The 16,088-nt window shown below is 33.4% G+C and overlaps 5 protein-coding genes across 5 annotated transcripts; 3 read left to right on the forward strand and 2 right to left on the reverse strand.

The window, feature by feature from the left end:
• Nucleotides 1–2,297: 2,297 nt before the first annotated feature.
• On the reverse strand, nt 2,298–2,649 carry LOC17891185 (CLAVATA3/ESR (CLE)-related protein 19). Its single transcript, XM_006299416.2, has one exon. The coding sequence runs from the start codon at nt 2,618–2,620 to the stop codon at nt 2,384–2,386; it is 237 nt and encodes a 78-aa protein (XP_006299478.1). The 5' UTR covers nt 2,621–2,649; the 3' UTR covers nt 2,298–2,383.
• A 4,583-nt stretch (nt 2,650–7,232) lies between these two features.
• Nucleotides 7,233–9,320, reverse strand: LOC17892380 (9-cis-epoxycarotenoid dioxygenase NCED6, chloroplastic). The gene has a single exon (XM_006300029.2). It carries the CDS (start codon nt 9,142–9,144, stop codon nt 7,387–7,389), a length of 1,758 nt encoding a protein of 585 aa, XP_006300091.1. The 5' UTR covers nt 9,145–9,320; the 3' UTR covers nt 7,233–7,386.
• Nucleotides 9,321–11,029: 1,709 nt separating this feature from the next.
• Nucleotides 11,030–12,761, forward strand: LOC17893342. The gene is made up of 5 exons (XM_023785609.1): nt 11,030–11,121; nt 11,959–12,083; nt 12,167–12,251; nt 12,330–12,462; nt 12,564–12,761. The coding sequence occupies exons 1-5, from the start codon at nt 11,030–11,032 to the stop codon at nt 12,759–12,761; spliced, it is 633 nt and encodes a 210-aa protein (XP_023641377.1).
• Nucleotides 12,762–12,875: 114 nt separating this feature from the next.
• LOC111831463 lies at nt 12,876–13,761 on the forward strand. The gene is made up of 3 exons (XM_023785610.1): nt 12,876–12,977; nt 13,104–13,316; nt 13,417–13,761. Exons 1-3 carry the CDS (start codon nt 12,876–12,878, stop codon nt 13,759–13,761), a joined length of 660 nt encoding a protein of 219 aa, XP_023641378.1.
• A 253-nt stretch (nt 13,762–14,014) lies between these two features.
• Nucleotides 14,015–16,071, forward strand: LOC17890876 (ATP-dependent DNA helicase PIF1). The gene is made up of 3 exons (XM_006299934.2): nt 14,015–14,081; nt 14,170–15,246; nt 15,342–16,071. Exons 1-3 carry the CDS (start codon nt 14,015–14,017, stop codon nt 15,920–15,922), a joined length of 1,725 nt encoding a protein of 574 aa, XP_006299996.2. The 3' UTR covers nt 15,923–16,071.
• Nucleotides 16,072–16,088: the final 17 nt, after the last annotated feature.

Below are 16,088 nucleotides of genomic sequence, written 5' to 3' on the forward strand. Positions count from 1 at the left end.
GCCATGGACTGATATATGCAATGCACGCAAAGGACTTTGACCAGTCATGTAAAAATGTCAAAGCTTACGAATCTTATTATATGATTCTCTCTGTAAATAATAAGCAACATAATGAGAGAAAGGACCATCTTCTTTTTCTATTCTTTGGATTCTCTTGCGATTTTGTATTTGACCACAATCACTTTTTTGGTGGATTCTCTTCTCTTTTTTGTTTTTGCTATTCTGTCTCATACTTGATAGTACAGTTCAATGTTACCATAGAAACTAAGAAATGATACACCGTAGCTCTTTGTTTAAGTAAAAAGAGTCATACGTGAACGTGACCAGGAACAGAATAACAGGATTGATGATAAATTAGTAAGAGAGAGATATGAACAATCTAAATGGTAACTAAATTGCTGTTATCCAGTTCATGTTAATGGCCCAACAAATTTTCTTTATGTTAAGTGGCCCAAGTGGTATAGAGGCCCAACTATTATTATTTTGACAAATACACTATAACCATTAACGATGTGCTTGCACTTAGACAAAGGATCTGAATGGAGACATATGTTCAGGCGGAACGGATTAAGCGGTTCCAAGCGGATCAAACATATATAGCAGAACAAATGTGGATTAGTCGACCAAAAAAAAAAAAAACAAATGTGGATTAAGTGGTTATGACTTTTTAAAACATGTATTTGAATGGTAACAGTGGATCAAATTTCAAAGAGTACAAATGTCAATTTAAGAGTTTTTAATGGAATATTATACATATTAAACTAAATTATATTAGATTAAAATTTGCTGTATTATTAGCATATTTTTGAACAAGTAGTTTTCTAATCAATGTATAATTATTATATAATGTTTGCAAAAATTAATTTACAAAATTAGACCACATATGAGTATAAGTTGTACTAAATTTTAAAACGACTATATTGGTATTATAACCAATGGTGATTTTATATACAATTACATAACTTTTCAATGACAGGATATATTCAATCATGTTTCTTTCTCAAATATGTAATTATTATAACAGATATGTATATAGGAGAAAAGTTTATGATCAGTTAAGAAATATGTATTTAAATAAATATTCTTAATAACTAGTAAATTAAGTTTAGTGATTATGAAATTTGTAAAAAATATAATATAATTATTCTTGAGATCTTATTTTAGTCTTTCTTCTTAACGCTAGCTGGAGCGATAATTATCCCAATGTAGAATAAATATCAACATCATAAACCTATTTAATCAACTTAAGATGGCCGCTGTGGTAGAAAAAGTACATGAATCTCTTCGTCAATATGCTACCAAAAGGCTTAGAGTTGATAAATTATTGAAATTATTTTCCGAAATTAAAGATTATAAAATCTTAGTCCCCCATTTCATCATATATATATATATATATCAAAGTTATCTTTCATTTTGTTAAATTTGTATCTTTAAATATTTGTTGCAAATTTGATGCAAATTAAATTTGTATCAAAAACATATTATATATGTATATATTATAAGTAAATTCGCGCAATACATACGGAAATTGTTATTTATTGGAAAAAGAGTTTATAACTATTTTTCCATGAACAATACGTTAGGTTTCTCTGGGAAAAGACTACTTTATAAGGTGAACCATGAATCTAAAAGGCATAAGTTTCAACATTGCAACAAAATAAATTAAAATAAAAGTCGTTAAACAAAAAAAATACTTGCAAGAGGTTTACGTTGATCCAAAAATCCTTCTAGTCCTAGTCGTAAGAGAGAAAGAGAAAAAGATCGACAATATAGGAGTTGGGAGACATTAAGTATTAACTTTAAAGTGAGTTTCTTCTGACATAAGTGGATTTAATTGCATTTTCAGAAACTACTGCCCCAAAAAGTCCAATAGTCTATACACAATACGAATTCAAAAGATTAACAAGTGACATATATTAGCCTCATCCTAATTTATCTATATAATCTTCTTTTTCTTCACAACCATACACATATGTATAATTCTTTTTGTTGTTGTTGTTGTCAAACAAATGTATATATATAGTTATTGTATGTAAATATTTTGGCTTTACATGATCTCATATGATCGGAACTAACATCTACGATGCAAATATTTTACAATCGATCTAGCTATACGAACCGTAAGAGAACGAAGCAAGCGGAACAATCCACTTCTTCCCCCACCTTGGTCCCGGGATAAGGGTTTTCAACTTTTCATATGATATCCTCAAAAATCACTTTAAAAAAAAAAAAACAAGAACAGGAAACAAAGATGCATGGAATTACAAAGAATTAAACTATATAGAAATGTCCTTAATTATATATTCAACATTACAAAAATACACAAGAAGATAGATACACATAGCACACATCATTTTCTTGTTCGATCTATCAGTTATCAAAGTTACCTATTGTGAAGTGGATTTGGACCAGTGGGAATTATTCGTTTTGAGTCAAAAGCAGAAGAGTTAGTGATCGTTCCCATGGAGTCATACTTTAGAACTTGTTGCTCTTTTTCTTCTTCTTCTTCATATGATCCCTTCTTCATCAACAAACTCCGCATTGAAGCTGATTCCGAGTGATGAATGAAAGCAAGAATAAGGAGAGAAGAAGCCAATATAAACAAACCTTTCATTTTCATTTTCTAGTTTTGGTCAAAAATACTGTTTTCGTTTGTTTGATGGGGATACAATATGAAGGAAAGCAAAAGTTATAAAAAGCGACGTTTGATGAAAGGGCAAAGAGAATTAGAGTGAGTATATTTATATACAAGCTACGTTGCATATAAAATAAAATAAAATAAACTAAGCATGTAACTAAATTGAATAATTAGGTAATTATTTGGAAATCATGCATGTTCCTCTTTTTCTCGGTTTCACTATGTAAAAATGTTTTTTTTTTTAATAACTTATGTCTTTGATTTGAAGATTCATAAGTCTCAGCCACATTAAGTGAGAGCCTGTGGACACATTTATGGTAACAGTAAAGCCGACAAGTTATAATTGAACACAATAAATATTTTTGTTTTCTTTTCTAAGAGTGAATATAAAACCCAAAACATTCTGCTTTCATTGATGAGATCTAAGAAAAATAACATTTATGATTCACTATATTGACGATGAATTGTGCCATAGATTCATTACTTGTTGGTCCCTCTTCATTTTTAGACATATATACTTTTATCACCACCAATCTTTGTAAATTATGTTCGAATGTTTACAATTTTAAAAAGAAATATATTGTTAACTACTTTATTTTTCGCAACATGCATGCATGCATCATGCAAATAATGAATGTTCTATAACTAAAGGTTAATTAGTATATGTTTTTATTAGGTGAAGGAAGAATTGGAGAAAGTGATAACTGATGAGAAACCTTTGAAACAAAGCACATGGAAAGGGTTAACTATTTCAGAAGTGCATGGGAATTTAAAAGCAAGTGAAAAGGTGAAAATGGAACCCATGCTTACTCCTCTATATACACTAGCGATTTTCAATTTCAATCAAACGCATTAACTTTGTTTTTTTTTCCTTCACACCATTCCACTTTATTCGTGAAACTGAAACTTAGCAGTCAATAAATATCACATGTTTCTTATTAGGGTATGATCGAAAAAGTATAAACCTAATTAATTTAAACAACCCACAATAGTGGCGTAGCTAGGAAAGAGAATCATGAGTGTCAAAAACAAGTTATAATGATCAATTGTGTTATTAAAAGAAATTATAAGGGTCAATTGTGTTATATTACAAGGGTCAGTTTGATTTTTTTCCTAAAAATTCATCAATTTTTTTAAATTCACCAGGGTCAATTGACCCTCTTAACTACACCCTACCTCCGCCCACCCACATGATAGTTTATAAAGATTCAAACTATCTTATTCTTACGTATCCATGTATACTAACAAGAACTATCTAAAATATGTGTGTAACCCCTTATAAACTTCTGGATTTGTATACGAGATATACAAATATACAATTATTAAAGCGTAAGTGAACCAAATATCATTGTCAATACCAATCAAAATTTTGGGATTAACGATCACTCGTTTGATATATTGAAAATTGCAAAAACTAAGTAGACGAAAATATAACGTCATAATCTTTAAAAACCACATTCTGATGTGGAATGCTTTCGTGTTATATCAATAGTAAATAATCAATGCATTTTATTCGTTTACAGTGAACTAGATTTTCTTACATATAAATGCTATCGTCTGTGAAAGTAAGTAACAATAAATTTCAAATATTTCTTGGTGGGATCGATATTATATATTTAAAATTAACACATTGGTTAAAAGCATTAGACAAAATATAGATTATGAAATCGATAGTTGTAACTAAATTATTTGTTAGTATCAAATATTTTCTTGGGATTTTATTTCGTTTTCAAACATAATTTTGAAGACAAACCATTTCTGAATTTACAATATAAAAACAAAGCAAAATTTCTGAAAAACTGGCAAAACTAGTGTGGAGGAAGAAGGCACATGTACAGGGAGAAGAAGATAAAAGAGACAAGAGTTGAAGCAAATTCCACATATATAGACTTAGACTAAGGGCTATGCTACCAAAAGCTGACAGATACAGTTAGGCATGAGTAAACCATTAACTACTGTTAGATTTTGTGCAAACAATAAATGGTGTGTTTCATTTTGCATGTGTCTGTATATATATTGATTAGAGCATTTCGTAGCATGTGGCAAGGTGCTACTGCATGTACTAAAGTGTTAAATTATTTCCCTTTTCTTTATAGTAGTACTAAGTTGTGATATGTTACAATGGGTCATCCAATTCCTAGACCACCCACCACTAGATTGCTATTTTTATAAAACATGCATAAATGATATGAACCATATGGATTTAGGGTTTCATAAATATGCCAACATATTATAAGTTAAAGTTTTGTTAGGCTGTGAGCGACCAAGAAGTAGATGGGGATGTTAATATACCAAATAGCTAGACATCATCTCAATGTTAAATGGGCCAAAGATCAGAAGTCCAAGTTCAGCCTAATGAAGCCTATATCCAATTATACCCAACTAGATGTATAAAACGCATCATTCTCCGTTTGGTGAAAGCAAAAGCAAACATCATTCTCCGTTTCAAATTCAACAATAGATAACAACACCATTAGGCTATAAGTTAACTAATTAATCGAAAGATGTTTGCTTGTGAGGATGAAATCATTGTTTCACATGGTTAATATGATTTTGCAACACATATAGTATTAGATTATTTATGAGAATATTTTACACTCACTTAATTATTTAATATATATATATATATATATATATATATATATATATATATATATGTATATTATTTTTTTGGAATCAACGATGTCATAATCTTAACTATGGGTCAATTGATTATTAGGTCATGGGGAGTTTTCGAACATTCTAAAAATTGAGTTTCTTTTAGTTTTTTTAGTTATGTTCCTATTTGGAGAAAAAACTAAAACAACAACGAACGATGTCATAATCTAGAAGACGATTGATCGTTGCTAAAGTAGTTGATCCAAAATCTCAACCAATAAATTTTTGTGCGTATTTTGGATTAAACATCTATCTATAGAGTTACCTATAAGTTTTATTAGAAGTTAGAAAATTGTGTTAATAAAGAAGTAGTATTGGATCCTTACTTGTTTATGACGATACACTTATATGTATCATAGAGATTAAGCTTTTCCTCTACGTTCTTGTTTTGTCTTATCTGCGCTGTTTAATAAGTGGGGTGTTAAGAAAGCAATTGTAACACAAAACAAGTTGTTGGGTCAGTTAAACTATCAATAGCAATGTTCTAAAGTGGAAAGTGCCTTCATTATTGTGACTTCATCCCAAGTATCATAATCGTTCATCGATTAAGCTAAATTCAAAATCAATTAGCATCTTCTCAGAATTAAAACTTGATAGACTTCTACCACGATAAGTACAAAACCTGAAGATGTTGGGAAACAATGTAAAATAGAAAGTTATAGATTTTAAGATTGTTAAAGATATTTTAAATCCAATATTATAATCAGATAATTTTGTCTTCTTTTAAAAATCTAATAATATGGTTGCACATTTTTAATAACTATTATGTTTTATAACCAAGAAATGATCAAATATTTTTTTTTTATCAAAAAAGTGGTTTTAATTATTTTTGATTAATTTTCGAGCATGTGTCTTACCCGATTTCTTACCAACTTAAATATAAGATTTAAATTAAATATTTTAGTGTTTTATTAATGTATATATATATATATATAAATAAAATTGTCTTAAAACGTATAAAATGTAAACTAAAATACAAATAAAAGCGCATATAATTATCATTCCCGGCCGGGTCATAGGGTCAATATCAGAGCTCTTTTGACTGTTGAGTTTTGCGTCTTCACGTATTCTGCATATATATGCTTTCTCCATATCTCCACCGCAATCTCAAAATTTCACAGTCCGTTCATTACTCTTTTCTCTTATAGCCGCAGCACTAACCAAGTTGTCTTTGCACCAAATATCAAAACACTTACTTCACCAGTTAATTAGACCCACAAGACTTATTATATATAGTAAGTGTTTACTTGTTGCTCTTCTTAAGGGTCCTCGGGTCAAAGTTTGTGTGCGGGCCTATGGGAGCATGACCTTATGTGATGAATATAGATTCCATTGATCCAATTATAGTATAAGTGACTTAACAAACCTTTTGAGTGATAGACTACTATACTAAAACTCCATCCCAGTCAAAACATTTAATCATGACCCATATAGTGTTTTTGGATACTATTTTATAGTCACTTAGTTTTAGCTCTCGTGACATTTGTTTAGGGTCACAAGTTCTCATGGCTGCAACATGTTACATGAAAATGGACCACTTCGACCTTATTACCAATGGTTACAATTTTCAATTATAAAAAGTTAACACACAAATTAACAAGTGGGAATCTAAGACATTAATGTATTGCTTTTGTGTCACATGGGACAATGATTTTGTTTCGGTCGCTTCTAACTTAGTTCTAACTTCTAACCAATAATTCTGAATTCTAAATTTGTTACAAAGTCCTTTGTTACAGAGTCCTTAGCGTGTCTAATGGTAATGATTTAGATTATTTCTGTTTCAGTATGTAACGACAATATATAAATTCAACATTTTAATCCAATTGAATTGTTGTTATATTAATAACAAAGTTTGAAATAAACACACACATGCATGAAAGTGGTACAAATACCAACATTTTCATACTTTTATCACGTCAATAAACTCACGACGATATATAGAAATTGGACTTTCTTAGTTTTTATTCAGCATCAAAATTTTATAAATAACTTAGAGAATCATTACTAAAATGAATAATAGCTACGTTAAGCTAATTACCACAAAAATAATCGATAATGCATGAGTAACTAAAATTTAATAATAGTTACGATCAGCAAACTTGTTCTTTCAACTGATTCTCGCTTATGAACGTTCCATGGAAACCGTAAGGTACTCTCTCCGGCAGCCGCACCGCCGCGACTTGTTTCATATCCGTCGCGTCGACCACCACAAACTCCGACTCGTTTCTTTCTTCGTCTCTCACGAACCCCATTACGTAACCTTCGTCTTCTCCTTCTTTCTCTGGTACAAAATACGGTTCGCCACCGAACCGGCCCGGTCCGTAATTAAATTTTGAAACGCTACCGTTTTGTATATCCACCTTAGCGATCCCACTGCATTTAGGCCAAGGTTCAGCTATTGCTATGTAAACGAACCGGTTTTTTCGGCCTACGAAATTCCGGTTTATTTGTCCCGCTTCTAAATTTATCCCGGTTACGATAACTTTCCGGTTTGATTCTTTTGTCCGCATGTTTAACCGGATTTCGCTTAATTCAATCCGGGTTGGTTCTCCTGATTCACTAAATATTGTGTCGGGTGGGCTCATACATGACCCGATAACGACAATGACCGGGTCTCCATCTTCGGTTATCTCTTCCCATGCGTTCCATAGATGGAAACAGAAACAATCCGGTAAGTCTACCCAATTTATACCCGAACCGGTCTGATCCTGCTTCGACAAAACTCCAAATCTCGACATTTTCTCTTTATCGTAAATAACCGGTGACCCGCCCCGAATCATTTCTGATAATTTGAATACCAATTGCTGATCCGGTATAACGACAAAATTCTCGGTTATCGCGAAATCATGAATCATCGTTGGTTCAGGGAGCGTGATGTCCACGTCACGTGTCTTTTTCCCGCACGTGTCGAATTTAATATACCTGAGATGAGGTTTCCTCAACACGTTGTAGCTCAGCGTGTGCAGATCACCTGTGATAGCGTCCACCTTAGGATGCGCTATCACTGAACAGTCGATCTGATCATCGAAGCCAAACCGTCCGATCGTCTCGAGGTCTCCCTGACCGTCGATCTTCACTTGGTAAGGGAGATCATCCTCCGACATGGCTAGCAACCTCCCGTTGAAGTAAACAAGGCCGGCGTTAGCTACACCCATGCCACGTGTCCCGTCCACGAGACCAATCCCAGCTCGAGCCGCGAAGAGAGCGAGTCTAGCTAAACCGGAGTGGCCGTGAAGCTCGCCGATTGGTTTAGGAAAAACCGATCGACCAAGCTTGGTTTCTTGAACAAGCCGGTTTGTTTTAGTGTACCGACAGCTATAACTAACCTTGTTATCAGAACCGATACTAACGGCGTGAATCATTCCGTCACCGTCAAACAAATGGTGTCCGGCTAACGGTGGGAACATAGGGTTAGCCCCGTTACGTATGTAAACGCCTCGTAGACAAGAAGGAATCTGACCAACAACTTCTAAACCGTTTTGAACCGGACATTCTTGAACCGGAGCGAAGTTACCTGATAATTGAACCGATGGATCGGTTGGTTTAGGAAGAGGGCGAGACTGCTCCATAGGTATAACTATAGAGGACTCGATCTTGTCGAGCATCGTAGCCGCTAGCTTCTTGAAAGGGTTTAAGTTTGGTTGCGTTGGTTTGAGTTTAACCGGTGGTGACGTGACCGGAGATTTGAGCAGAGGAGGGAGATCAGGAAGTGTAGGTATCTTGAAAGGGTTGATGAGAACTCGTCGAGAGATGTTTACATTTTTGGTTTGTGGAAGTAAGTGAGAATGAGAAGAAGAAGAAGAAGAAGTCTTCGAAGGAAGAAGATGAGAGCGAAGAGAGTGTTGCATGGTGGTGGTGACTTGTATTGTGAGCGATCTTTAGCATAAGTGTTTAATAAACATGAAAAGAGTAGTGTATCGTGTCACGTTTTATAAGTAAAGTGTTTTGTTTTTTTCTTTGAGGGTTTTGTCCTCAACGTGAGGGTAAAAAAAAAGCTAAGCGGTTTAAATTAAAGATGATAGAAAATGTAACGGGGTTTTTTGACATTTGTTAAAATTATTCAAGACCAAATCTAGATTACTATATAGTTCTTGTTAATTCGACGGGTATGATTGTTTAACTTTATATTTTTGTTTTGTTTCAACGGTAGAGATCTTTTTTTTTTTTGGTTCTGAAAGTGAATTTCAAAAAGGTTAGAAATCTTTTGCATTTTTACAAATTTTGTTATTGAATATATGAATATTTAAATCCGGATTATATGGTATGTTATTAGTTGGAGATTTTTTTTTTTTTTTAATTCAACAGTTTTGATTGTTTCACAATTTTTTTTTTTACTTTTATTCCAACGGTGGATATATTTTGTTTGAGAATCTATTATAACATTTTTGGAGTACAAATTTTTGGCCATCACCTATTAAATTGCTTATGACATCGATTACCCTCAACATCAATTATTTTGCCTGTTTTCATTAAGGTTATTGTAGTCAATATATTGAATCGGGTCGGTAACTTTTCCAATCTTTAACCCAATTTGATTACTCGGATCCTTCTATTTCGCCTACCAACGATTGCCCTTCAAATAATCTTCATTCCTGTTGAAATAAAAAGGTTAATAAAGTCTTTAATATACTTAATCGGTTTATAAGATACATTCAGTACTGACTAGATTTCGATAACAAGACATTTAGTTTAACAAGATTTTATCAGTTATGATAACCGACCTCTATGCCTACGAATACATCATCACAAGTATTTTGAAAATCTTTTAAAACTAATATCATAAATAACAAACCATATATAGATCTCATATCGAAACTAGGTTCCTTAATTTTTGGAATATCTCTGCTCTCCACAATTGTGTCAATCATATATTCTTATATTCCTGAAATGAAGAAAGAAGTTAATATAATCGATCGAGAGAATTTGGAATATTCCATGGTTGAAGATCTCATTTTACATTTCGAAAATATATTGCAAATAACTAAACTTAATGAAAACGCCGTGTAAAATTTAGGTTAATGTCGACTTCATTCCTCTCCTACACTATATATAGCACAACCATATACAACTATTACTCAGAGCACCCAAAAATCCCTACAGCAAAAAAAACTCTTCACAAAAAACATATCTACATGGCTGCTACATTTGCATACCTCAGGGACATACGTCCTTACAAGACAGCTTGGAGGGTCCAAGTCAAAGTGCTACACTCTTGGCGCCAATACACAAACATGACTGGAGAGACATTCGAGTTGATCTTCTCCGACGACAAGGTTAGTTCATGTATTATTATAAGTGTTAATAACAGCCATGGATCAACTTATAATGTTTATTTTCTTTTTTTGTAGGGTGTAAAGATACATGCTACAATCAAGAAGGACTTGGTTAACCGCTATGTGACTAATTTAACAGTTGGTCAATGGAGGTTCGTCGAGAATTTCCAGCTCACTCATGCTACCGGTCAATTCCGTCCAACCAACCATCTCTACAAGATGGCTTTCATAAACGGTACCATGGTGACGATGAGTGATCCGGTTTCTGATTCAAACTTTTTGTCTTTGGCTAAGTTTACAAAAATTCAGAATGGTGATATGAATCCTTCCATGTTGATTGGTAAGTAAAGAATACATATCGCTCGGCTTCTCAATTTATTTGTACTCCATATCTATTTTAGAAGTCTTGCATGTTTATTGTTAAACGATTAATCACCAACTTCTCTATTTTATAGATGTAATGGGACAAATTGTTAGTGTTGGTGAGATTGAGACAATTGAGAGTAACAACAAGACAACCACCAAGCTTGATCTTGAGCTGAGGGATGAGACGTACGTACTTTCATATATCTAATTCTCTAATTATGGATTTCCTTCATATACTATCGTATTTAAACTATATGTTAATCGTATTTAAAATAATACTCTCATATTTTTAAAAACTTTCGTTAATACTCTCATATACTTTTTAGAATATACGTGCATATATCTCATTCATATACTATCGTATTAAAACTTTGTGATATATGTATATAGAATAATACGATCATATTTTAAATGACTTTCAATACTAATCTCATATACTTTATAGAATATACATGCATATGTTTCCATCATATACATGCATGATCGTATATGTTTCCATAAATACAATAGTTTAACAAATGTTTTTATATGCATGAGACGTACGTACTTTCATATATCTAATTCTCTAATTATTTATTTCCTTCATATACTATCGTATTTAAACTATATGTTAATCGTATTTAATATAATACTCATATTTTTAATAACTTTCGTTACTACTCTCATATACTTTTTAGAATATACGTGCATATATCTCATTCATATACTATCGTATTAAAACTGTGTGATATATGTATATAGAATAATACGATCATATTTTAAATGACTTTCAAATACTAATCTCATATACTTTATAGAATATACATGCATATGTTTCCATCATACACTATCGTAATTAAACTATCAGTTGAACTATACTATCGTAATACTTATCTTATATACTTATATATCAATCTGCATATGTACGTGCTTTCATAAATCCATCATATACCTTCGTGAGTTATAATGTTGTTAATCGTTTTTGCATCTCCATACTCTCATATTCTTAATAACTTTGAACTATATCTTTCTATTGGGAAACAGGGATGAGCGTCTATCGTGTACCTTGTGGGGGACGTTTGCATCACATGCTTATAGAGTTTGTGCTGAAAATGAAGGACTCCTCCTCATTTGTGTCCTTCGATTTGCTAAAATAAAAACATACAACGGTTAATTCCCTACTCCTTTATACTGTTATAAGTTATTACTTTCTCATTGGAAATCATGTCTAATGATCTACATATACTCTCAGGTATCAAAACTGTCTCTAACTCATTCGATGCATCTCAACTCCACATTAATCCTCCTTTCTCTGAAGTTGTGGATTTTACTCAATCGTACGTATCAACCTCAACACATTTTACTTTTATATGCTATATAGTCTATGTCTAAAAACGATATACTTTTAAATACAGCTTACCAGAAGATGGTCTTGCCCTCACTGTTCGTGAGAATGTTCCGTTTGGTGCTATCGTTGCGGCTGGGAAAAAAGATAACTTTCTTGATTACCAGAGGAAAACAATTGCGGATCTGCTTCATTCATATGAGGTAATTCAGCCTACTTATTTCAATTCGGCCGAGTTTGAGAAAAAAATCCAGCCAACTTATTTCAATTCGCAGCTTTTTCACTTACAAAATTCACTTTATAGGTTGGCAAAGCTAGACTAATGTGCACCATCTATGCTATTGATACGGATTGGGCATGGTATTATATAAGCTGTGTTGCTTGCAACAAGAAAGTAACACCAATCCATCCAGCAGGAAGTGCTGTTCCTTCTAATAAGGATAAGCCCAAATTTTGGTGTGATAATTGCAGAATTGTTGTCACTAGAGTTGTTGCTAAGTAAGCCAAAATACTTACTTAGATTTAATATTTCTAAAGCTTTATCTATGCCACATGACTAATATTCTCATTACTCTCAAACACTAAATTATGCAGGTACATGCTCTACGCTAAGGTGATGGACGCCACTGGTGAGTCTAAGTGTCTGCTATTTGATACCGTAGCTGAAGATATCATTGGGGCATCTGCTAAAACCATACTTGGTGGATCACTCCAGGAGGTTAGATGATTTTTGTTTACTTAGTTGTATATCGTTACACGTATTTACATAGCCACAAATTGAATAATAGTCCACATATTTACATGGCCACTAATTGAATAATGGTTTTCAATTATGCATTTGTAGATTGATAATCCTGATGATATTCCTGATCAACTAAAGAACTTGGTTGGGAAAACTTTTCTTTTCCTTGTGGCCATTGGGAAAGAAAACATTTGGGGAGGAAAGGATACTTATAAAGTGTCTAAGGTTTTGCAAAAAGATGGCCTCCTTGTGGAAGAGACTCCACAAGAATCTACAGAAATGATGAATCCTGCAACTATTGTCTCTGGTGATCAGGTATTTACCTCAGTGTAAACTCAATTCCTAAAACTTATTATGATATGGTTATTTTAGTATGTGTATATTTAATAGTGGGGACATGTTTTTTAATTCTCAGCTGCTCATCACCTACAGTCAAGAAACTACAGAATCCAATACCCCATCCTCTAAGCGTGTCTATGCTGCTAATAATGATCCTGGTGAACAAACATCCACTTCTAAGAAGGTTTGCAGCAAGATTGTTGATAAAGTTGAGAGCACTGAAGGCTTGACCAGTCTACAGACAAAAACTCTTGATTTCGGAAATGGTGAGGAGGGAAAAACACCCAAGATGCAGCCTACTAAGGAAGAAACTAAGACAACTGAGATTGTCGAGCAGAATGTAAGCGTCCAAGCTGAGGTTAAGCCCGTTGTGATCAAGAAGCCGCGACTCGTGAACGTTAAAGTTGAAAAGAATCCCTAATGATCTCTACTTTATCATTTTATTCAGAAGACAAACATTAATCTCTCTTTATTTTATTTCTATTTTCTAAGTTGTTTTGCTCCAATGCATGGAATAACGTGGCTTCGACCAAACTATTTATGTTCTTTAAATTAATGAAATAATAAGGTCTTCTGAAATTTATTGTTGATTTATTATTTTCTATATTCTTATATGGAATTACAATAATATATCTTCTATATTGATATATACAACTACATTAACATAAGTAGGAATGGCTTCCTTAGCCCAATGGTATCGATTAAGGCAAAGAACCTTAATATCTATATATAACAACCCAGGTACGTTTAATTTTGTACTTCTCTTTGCTGTGTAGTTAATAGATTACGATTAAGTATTGGCTAATCCTAATTTTATGTTCTCCTGCAGATCTTACGTTAACTGATCAGCAAATCAGAAACTACGCACTTCAAGAAATTGAGAAGATTATGTTGATTAACGGAGGTTCCCTTAAAAATATCACCGACTTCCCACAACCATCTAGAGAAGATCTTGATAACTCCAACCGTTTAATTGCTGATGAAATGAGGTATAATGATGGTACTTTGAAAGAAAAACACGATCAGTGGGTTGAAATGCTAACTTCTGAGCAAAGAGCCATCTACGATGAGATAACTGGTGCTGTTTTAGAAGACAAAGGGGGAGTGTTCTTTGTTTATGGTTTTGGAGGAACAGGTAAAACGTTTATTTGGAAGACTCTCTCGGCTGCTATTAGATATAGGGGAAAGATAGTGCTCAACGTTGCCTCCAGTGGGATTGCTTCTTTGTTGTTAGAAGGTGGAAGGACTGCACATTCTAGATTTGCTATACCTCTAATAGTGGACGATTATTCTTTATGTAAGATTAAGCCTAACTCTGATCTGGCTAATCTTATAAAAGAGGCATCTCTTATTATTTGGGACGAATCACCAATGATGAGCAAGTATTGTTTTGAGTCTTTAGATAGAAGTTTTGCTGATATAATGTGCAACGTAAGCAGCAGTGTTTTCGCTGGTAAAGTTGTTGTTTTCGGAGGTGATTTCAGACAAGTTCTTCCAGTTATCCATGGTGCAGGACGAGCTGAGATAGTCTTATCTGCTCTCAATGCTTCTTATCTTTGGGATCATTGTAAGGTTTTGAAGTTGACTAAGAATATGCGTTTGCTGCAAAATGGCTTAAGTCAAACTGAAGCTAATGATATCCAAGATTTTTCAAACTGGTTATTAGATGTTGGTGATGGTAAGATTTCAGAACCTAACGATGGTGAAGCTTTGATAGATATTCCAGAAGAATTCCTGATTACAGAAGCAGAGAATCCTATAGAAGCAATTTGTACAGAAATCTACGGTGATCTGGCATTGCTAAAAAGTAATGCTGATGCACAATTCTTCCAGAAAAGAGCTATATTAGCACCCACAAATGAAGATGTCAACATCATCAATCAGTTTATGCTTGATAAATTGGACAGTAAGTCTTTTTCCTTTTTCCTTGCGGCCTTAATACGTTCTACATAATCTATACAACTATGAACATCTCACGTTGTTTCATATTTTAACGTGTAGGTGAAGTGAAGGAGTATCTAAGTGGTGATAGTATCGATCCAAGCGATACAGATTCTTTGAAAAATCCAATTATCACACCGGATTTTTTGAATAGTATCAAGCTCTCAGGTTTGCCTCATCATGCTTTACGATTGAAAATAGGAGCTCCTGTTATGTTGCTTAGGAATATTGATCCTAAAGGTGGATTATGCAATGGGACTAGGCTTCAGATAACGCAAATGGCTAATCGTGTTGTTGAAGCAAAAGTTATCACAGGTGATCGGATTGGAGACATAGTCTTAATTCCACAGGTTGTTGTTACACCATCGGACACCAAATTACCATTCAAGATGAGACGAAGACAATTTCCACTTTCTGTAGCGTTTGCTATGACTATCAACAAAAGCCAAGGACAATCTCTAGAGCATGTGGGTATATATTTGCCTAAACCAGTTTTTTCTCATGGTCAGTTGTATGTTGCTTTATCTAGGGTAACTTCGAAGAAAGGATTAAAAATCTTAATCGTCAACAAAGAAGGGAAGGTTGACAGACAGACAAAGAACGTTGTCTTCAAAGAGGTGTTCCAGAATCTGGGCAACTAGGCTTGCTGTTTTACACGTACGCTTCACTTCAACTTGTGGTGATACGATTTAGACAAACCTGCTAAACTCTTTTAATTCATTTAACGATTGCTTTAGGTAATAAGTTGAATTGCAAAATGTGTAGTCACTGATACGAGTTTACCATTCACCATAAATCATGCACAAC

The sequence above is a fragment of the Capsella rubella genome, unplaced genomic scaffold (assembly GCF_000375325.1).
Source record: "Capsella rubella cultivar Monte Gargano unplaced genomic scaffold, Caprub1_0 scaffold_3, whole genome shotgun sequence".
Lineage (NCBI taxonomy): Eukaryota > Viridiplantae > Streptophyta > Magnoliopsida > Brassicales > Brassicaceae > Capsella > Capsella rubella.